Source organism: Lactuca serriola, chromosome 6, assembly GCF_051521515.1.
Source record: "Lactuca serriola cultivar US96UC23 chromosome 6, Lser_US96UC23_V15, whole genome shotgun sequence".
Classification (NCBI taxonomy): Eukaryota; Viridiplantae; Streptophyta; class Magnoliopsida; order Asterales; family Asteraceae; genus Lactuca; species Lactuca serriola.
Genome location: NC_136413.1, coordinates 33,311,564 through 33,319,925, shown reverse-complemented (window position 1 = coordinate 33,319,925; position 8,362 = coordinate 33,311,564). Strand labels below are relative to the sequence as shown.

General features: G+C 34.7%; 2 protein-coding genes across 2 annotated transcripts; one reads left to right on the top strand and one right to left on the bottom strand.

Annotated features, from left to right (window-relative positions):
* Positions 1–1,896: 1,896 nt before the first annotated feature.
* LOC145058455 (RmlC-type cupin) lies at positions 1,897–2,859 on the top strand. Its single transcript, XM_079006360.1, has one exon. It carries the CDS (start codon positions 1,960–1,962, stop codon positions 2,695–2,697), a length of 738 nt encoding a protein of 245 aa, XP_078862486.1. The 5' UTR covers positions 1,897–1,959; the 3' UTR covers positions 2,698–2,859.
* Positions 2,860–2,890: 31 nt separating this feature from the next.
* LOC145058454 (uncharacterized) lies at positions 2,891–6,971 on the bottom strand. The gene is made up of 5 exons (XM_079006359.1): positions 6,588–6,971; positions 6,176–6,438; positions 5,866–6,077; positions 5,494–5,761; positions 2,891–3,208 (listed from the first exon to the last, which is right to left on the bottom strand). The coding sequence occupies exons 1-5, from the start codon at positions 6,655–6,657 to the stop codon at positions 2,897–2,899; spliced, it is 1,125 nt and encodes a 374-aa protein (XP_078862485.1). The 5' UTR covers positions 6,658–6,971; the 3' UTR covers positions 2,891–2,896.
* Between the last annotated feature and the right edge of the window lie 1,391 nt (positions 6,972–8,362).

Below are 8,362 nucleotides of genomic sequence, written 5' to 3'. Positions count from 1 at the left end.
TGGAGAAATTCTAGAAATTTGGTTTACATGAGATAAAGGGCACTCTTAAAGATTATTATGCCATACTATAGAGTTAGGGTAAAGAGATTAGGAGGAAAGTTATATGTTTGTTTTAAGGGAGTAAGGGACTGGTGGATTGAAGATTGTAGTAAGGTTATAGGAGTTTACAGATATTTTTGAAGGGTATTTGTAGAAGATAACTTCTTTTGGTAGTGGGTCAAGATTCAAACTATCACATCTACCCTTGGGCAGTGGTATTAATGGAAAAGAAAGAAACATGGAAGTGGTTTCTTGATCTCTTCATGGATGATGTATGTATGACATTGGAAAGGGAGATGAACATAGATTAACCCTCATATCAGACCAACGCAATGTATATCATTTTATCTTCTTTAAGTTGGTTTCTCTAATAAATTAATTAACAGTTTTTTGTTATGTGATCAGGGACTTTTAGAAGTTGTTCAAAATTTAGGGTTCCATCAGCCGAGCATAGATAATATGCTAGACACATCAATTCAAACTTCAAAAAATATTTAAATTGAACAATACCATAAGCTATTTTACACTTCGTCGAAAAACATACGGGCAAATTGTTTAGACAATTTTACCAACTTATTTGTTGGTAATTACCAACGGATTTCCGATGAACATTTTTTGATGAATGTTCTTTTACGTGACTCTATGTCTTAATGTTGTTTCAAGCTTCAATTTTAATTTTTTTACTATTATAAAAAAGGGATAATGACAAAAAATCCCTTAAGTTTGACATTTTTAGTGGTTTACCTAAAAATCATTTTTATGTGTGCAAAGCACAAAACGTTGCTAAGGTTTTTGCACATTTAGCAATTATCAGGTTTTCATTTCCGTAGTAGGTTACCATGCCATGAGGCTACCAAATTCTTGCTGACCAAGCCTTAGCTGCTGATGTGGCAGCCATAGATAAAGAGTTGATGAAAATGTTGGTTGTAAGTCTCGAGCTCGAGACCTTTAGTGCATCAGGCTATATTTCCATTCATTGAACCAAGTCAACGTTTTTAGTTTTGGCTATAATTCTATTTGTATTAAATATGTATTCATATTAGGCTACACTTCTACACCAAAGAACTCGTGATCACGAGAAAGAGACCCTTGAGTCCTTATCTTGTGATCTTGATTTATGTTCTTGGATTCAATGCCTCAAAGGAAGGAAATACACACCAGCAAAACTAGTAGAACTTCTCTGAATCCATGTTCATCATCTCCTTAGTGTACCAAACATGGGAGGAACAAAAAATGAATGGTTTTGACATATTTCAGTGAAAATAGATGTGGAAAGACCTGGTGACTTGTGCTCCCGACCATTTGGTAAAAACCATGGTTTATGTCGCTGCCAACACGATCCATTTCTCTAAGCTTGATTGTTTTTGTCTCATTTTCCCCACGTTTCTATAGTAAGGGGTTTTGGATTTTCTAAGTTTGGTTTTCATCATAGGGAGAAGATGGTGAAGGCTTAAATTTGGCACCTCACTAGTACCTTGTGAGTGTGTTTGCTTCATGTGTAGTAGGTGATGAACAATCATAGAGACGATGAATATGTATGGAAAAGATTTTAACTTGGTAAGTGTGAGTGTTTGCTTATTTGGCATCCTACTAATCTAAAAACTATGTTTGTTGTGGTCTAACAAGACTATGGTAATCCGGTTATAAAAAGTAATTTTGACTAAAGCTTTCCAACCATTAGACTTTACCACACATAAATGTGTACTCAGGGCGACACCGTTCATTTTTTACAAACTTATAAGGTTTTTGTGTCGACAATGGATTTTGGGACAAATTTATTAAATATTAATTAATTGTTAAAGGACTCTTCATACATTTTGACCATAGTTTAGGCACCATTTGTATATTTACCCCTAAGATGCATCGTAGAGCGCGGGAGATGGCGATACACATAAATGGGGAAGATCCAATGGGCAAACGATGTCGATCCATCAAATAATGGCAAACCCTAGAAGAATTTCATACCCAAGTAGCACAGAAATTCCAATTTTCAACACTGAAATCAACATCCCCCTTCAATCACAAACCTTAGCAGCAAGACTCTCAAGATTGAAATTCTTCTTAAAAAAGCCACAAGCTTTCCCCTTTTTGCTATCAATCTTCCTAATCCTAACCTGGGTCTTCCTCAGAATCCAACAGCGGAATTCACAATTCCCATTAAACCCATCCAATACCAATATCAATATCAGAAGATTCTCATTCGACAACGATGAAGATCATGACGCCAATATCATCCGATTCTCTTCTGGGTTCCCATCGCCGATAACCAAAGACAACCGTGGCTGGATGCTCGACCCCGTTTCAATCGCACTAAACTCTCGAATTCCAGGTGGAGCTCTAATTTGTGCTTCAATTCATGTCGGCGAAATCAAACCCGGTGGTTTGAGGGGAAATCATCGACACCATACATGCAATGAAACGTTCTTGATTTGGGGAGCTCGAACAATGTTCAGATTGGAAAATACTGCACTTGGAAAAGGTTTCGCTCAAGTAACTCTCACTGCAGATGATGTAGCAGTTGCTGTTAGCCCATCAGGAACTGCTCATGCTTTGGTAAACATGGATTCCACTCGAACAACATTCATAATCGGATGCCAAGATTGTGTTAACCAACACAACAACTCCAATTCCGATTTCAAAGTCTGGGAAGATCTTTAATTACTCTTTAGATTTCTTTGTTTCATTGAACAGCTTTAGAAAGTTTACTTTAATCAGGTTTTTTTGTAAACATTTATTAGCATCAATGCATTATAATTATATGTGTTATATGTAACATGAATCATTCTCTTCTTTTCAATACAATCTTATTAAAATATCAAATGTAACAGGTAAGAGTACAAAGAACGAATAGTAAAAACTAATTCTTTTTGGTGAGAAGTTCTTTGAGAATAGAATCAATCACACCATCTGCGAAGGCTATGAAGTGTCCAGTGTTAGTGAGTTCATGGTACTTGATCCATGGGAGTTGATGCGCTATATAACGTTGTAGTGTCACAGGGACAATGAGGTCTTTTTCACCCTGCCATAAATGAACGGATCCATTGTTGTTTGGAAACGGGTTTTCAAGATCCATTGGATCAAAATCCCACTTTCCAAATCCAATGTTCAAGTCACGATGGAGTGATTCAAATTCGCCTTGTTGTCTTGGTTGTGATTGCATGGCTTGTAGCTTTAACACACACAAAGAAGAGGAGTAGCATTAGTATACACATATTATAAATGTGTGTTTAAGTTATAGTAGCATTAGAGTTTGTGTTCTTGTTGAAATATATAAAGTAATTTGAAATTTTCTTTTCATTGTTGAATGTGTTTTAATGCTTCTATTTCGTTGTATCTAGTTTCCCAGTGGTTTTTTATTCGGATTTTGGGTCTAAGTTATCAGATTTTTTTCGGATAAAATATGATCCCCAAATTTGGATTCAAATTTTCAATGTATCCGATTCAAATACAGAGGATCAGATTTTTCTGGACCGGATATTTTATAACCGAATATTGAAAAATCTGGTTTGGATTTATATTCAAATATAAAAAATCTGGATCCGGTTTGTGCACCTCTACACACGGGCCATGTTTGGTCCAGTTAGCCCATTACCATTGGTTCCTTGTGATGCAGTATACATTGAATAATGCGAAATTTTGATGTCAAAAATTCAAAATCATTTCTCATCATAACTTATCAGTTCCAAATAAAAATTGAAATGGTAATTAAGTACGTAATAAAGTTTGGGAAAAACTACCTTTGAAGTTTGAACCGTGGACTTTGTTTCATTTAGTGATTTAAAATCAGAATTGAATTGTATAATTGTAATTTCCATTTAAACGTCATTTTATACGGATTTGGGGTAAAGCAGATTACTACTTGGACATAGTTGATGCATTTTTATATTGTTTTACGTAAAAGTTAACAAACAATCCGTGGTGGACGTAGAAAGAAATATTAGTAGTTGTATAATTTTTTTAAGGGTTACAAGGAAAAAAAAAAAAAAAAAAAAAAAAAAAAAAAAAAAAAAACAGAACGAAAAAAAAGAAAATCATTTTTGGCTGCACTTTCCGTCAAAAAATTCGTCTAAAGGGTTCCATTCTTGTCATGACCACTTAAGCTCCACATAAGCTATATTTTAATTTGCCATGACAAGAAAAAGAAAAGAGGGAGTGGTGCCATGGAAACGGAGAAGATATGAACAAGAAAATTGGAAATTATAAGATTCAATACACACACATAAAATCTCTCTCTCTCTCTCTCTCTCCCCAACAACTCATTGTCTTTTTCTCTTTCCTCATCATGCCACCATGGTGGGATCATGTTTGTTGAGCTTCCCACCGTGGTGTCGATTGCCTTCCCGCTCCCCTAAGCCTAATGTTATCCTTACTATGGATCTTTTTGTTCCTAATATGCTGAGAAAAAGGTTTTATTTCATTAATTGACATCTTTAAAGTTCAAACCCAGTTAGTGTTGGTGATTTTAGTGTTATCAATATATTTTAGTGTAGTTAGTATTACTAGGCAGGGGAGTTCAATTTACTCACCGAGACTAGAAATGCGGGGTGTATACTCTGAGTAATAAATATGGACGTGAGAATATAGGGGTCTAGGGGCAGCGCGGGGTCCGAGTCCACGGGGCAGAGCCACCCTTAACCGCCATCTTCCATGTATAAAAGAAAGATCGATGATGCATGCAAATGTTAGAACTTATAATAACTGGAAATTGTCTTCTATGCAACTTAGTGTCTCTCTCTGAAAAAACTCAAACGGAAAGGTATATTCTGTGTTTTGGATTTGGAAGAGGCATGAATTTCAAATCAATTGTTCTTGGTTTATCTCAAATCAGATTTCGTGATACCGAGTGCAATAAATTTGAAATCACAAATTTTTAAAAGTATACATATAAAACACGATCCAATATTTATTTAAGTTATTATTGATATACTTAAAACTCAAAATCTAACATCTAGTGTGTTTATGAAAATAATGATTAATTAAGTCGTCGAACTACTAATGTTCGTGATCCTCAGAACATCTACAATGTAGAGCTTAACAAGAGAGTTGAATGAGATGATAATCTTAGTTGTATTCAATGGATAACGCATATAATATTATGAGATGCGATATTGGTATGCATTAGATTTGAAGTTTAATAGTCGATAAGAAAAAAATAAACGACTTCTAATTCCAAAATAAATATTTAAATATGTTGTCCTGAACTTTGTAGAAGTTAACCTATTATAAGATTGTTGGAAAGAAATAATAAAGTTGTATATCTTCCTATGAAATATATAATGATATGTCACAATCCACTAAATTAACTCATTGATTTCAATACATTGGGATGACTGATAGACATTTATTAATTTGTTTGACTGTTTATTCTCTAGTCCCTACTGCATGCCATTCTAGTCGTGTACATATATAATATAAGATTATTAATTAAAGACTTGAAAACGGAAGTATATATACCTGATCACGATTCATGCCACCAAATAGCTTTGATGAAGCTTCTATATCTGGGGGAGAAAGAACAGCATGGTTTCCATCGATTATAGAAAAAGAAGGAAACCATTTTTGAGTGTTCCACCAATAACTAAGCCATGGTAGGTAGTGCGCAACACGCAGAGACCACTGATCCTGTGGAAGTTGCCGTGAAAATGCTTCGTTCGTTAAGTTTAAAGGTAAGTGAGGCCACCAGTAATTAACGGCTGGAGCAATAAGAACAGCTCCTGAAAGCCTGTTAATGTTACAAGATAGATCATATATATAACATATAGTTCTACAAATATAATGTGATTATTTATATATGAAGCTTGAAAAGTTGCAAGATTTGAATCAAACCTGTGACGGATATACTTGAGACAAGACCAGACGACTTGACCACCCATAGAGTATCCAGCTACATAGAACTTTGGTCCCAAGTTCAAATGATCAGCGACTTCTTCGATATCAAATGCCAAGCTCTTCACAGTTCGTTTAGGGTCCGGGTCACTCTCTCCATAACCGGGTCGGTCTATTGCAACAAAGTATACCCCTAGTTCTTCAACAAGAGCCTGTAAAAATGCAGTATATATGTATATATATACTCAGAAGCTGCAACTTATAAACAATGGCGGAATATAAATTAATTAAAGGAAGAATTATTCCGTACTGGTGAGGCTGTGGCGGAAAATGGGTGATGGTATTTATTTAAGTTGAAGCCATGGATGAATATCAGTTTATATTTGGCTGTATCTTTCGAAACACCTGATTCTATATACGACAAATGTCTTCCATCACGAAGCTTTATTCTTGGTGATGTAATCGAAGGGCCACCTGGAGATCCCACCATCTTGAGAGGTGGTGGAAGAGCTGTTTGATAAGCCCATGCAGAGAACCCCATGCAGAAGACTAGTAGAACTTTCTTCAAGTTCCCTAGATACAACAAACATTCAAACTCAGTGATCATGATAACGAAACCTTGGTTACAGAACTACGAATTTAGTTCATTAATGAAAACAATGAGTTCTGAAACAAGATCTGATCAAGATGGTGTAAAGAAAAATTAAGCAAATGAAACTCACCAGAATCGGGTTTGGATTCCCTGGTATAAGACGTGGCTAATGTTGGAGAAATCATCTTATTTCCCCACATTGTTGTCGACGAGAGAAGAAGAAGGTTAAGGCAAAGGCAAAGTGTGAGTGTTTGGACTATACGAGCGAAATTGTTGGTTGCTTATATAACCGCCATGGCCATATATGTCACATCATTGTGGCTGATGATGGTGCAATAGTGTCTTGGTGGTCATCTTTGCGTTGGTCCAAATTGAGATTAATATGAGGTTGAATTATAAGAAGCCGGCCGGTGGACGTTATGTAACTGAGTTGTTCTAGATCCTCCAACCTTATTTGACATTTCGTGTTACGGTTACCAATATTAAATTAGAAACATATAGACAAACAAGAAAAAAAAATTCAAACAAGGAATTTTTAACCCCCATCATCACCCCCCCCCCCCCCCCCCCTCCCCCCCCAAAAAAAAAAAATAATAATAAATAAAGAAAGAAAACAACCAAAGCTATTAAATTAATACACAATTTATTCTTGCATCTCATGACAAATAGTTTTTATATTTAAATACTTTTTGAAAGAACAAATATATCTAATTTCATCATCCATTCTTTAAAATATAAATCTCTTTTACAACTTATAATAAATACTAAAAGAAAAAGTTCGTTTATTATAATAATCATTAACTTCGTAAAGGTTATTGTTACTTTACTCCAACTGTTTCGTATATTGGTTTAAATGGCCTTTTATGACTTTTTTTTAGCATTGGAAGTGTATAAATTAATACTTTTAGGGTTTAAAAATTCATTTTTAAAAAATGAAGGGGTCACCCGGTGAATCTCTTCCTAATCAACATATTTAAAGTTAAAAAATGACACATCATCAGACACGTCCTCTTATCAATTAAGATCTCTCTCTCTCTCATCCCACACAGTCGGAAAGCCCTAATCCCCTGTTTCCTTGCATTGTTGACTGCCTCTATTATTCTCTTTACCTTTTGTTAAACACCGCCACCAGTCCACCATCACATGCCACCAGGTTTAAGAAAAAAGATTCTAGATCCAGTTTAGGATTTTAAGCTATCGAACAACTTAAATTTGTTATACCTTTGTACAAGGTCGGTGGTGAAGGGGGTAAGAAGGGCCAGTGTACACGGCCCGGTTTTTTAAGTAGCCCCAATTTTTTTTTAGTATATTTAATTGCAACTTAAATTTTCATGCATCCTAAATCCTGATAGTCCATTAGTCCTAATCGAGAACGCTTCAGCAAGAAGGGAACGCATATGTTCATCGCAGAATACCTAATTGCAACAACCCAGTAGAAGCATTGATCGTTCATAGTTCATCAATCATCGTCGATCGATGATGATTCAACAGGCAACAACCATTCAACTTGCAGCGACAACTCTTCAAGCACTCATTTGATTATTTGTAATTTTGAATCAAGAATCATTATCAGTTTATTATGTAATCGATTATCAATTTATCATTAGTTATTCAGATTAATAGTTTATAATTGAATGATGAACTTGAATCATTACATAAATCAGTAATAAAAATCAGAATGTTGAACTTGAATCATTACCAGTTTATCAGTTTATCATAATTCAGTTAAAATTGAATGTTGTTTACTCGTTTGTCTGATTAAAAACTATTGAATTGAATTTTTGGTATTTTATAAAATATAGTTTTCAGACACCTTTTAGTTAATTCAATTCATAAATTTAGGTTCTTTTATATTTGTTATATTTAATGTTTTTTTTCTTTTAACTATTAAAAAGTATATATTGA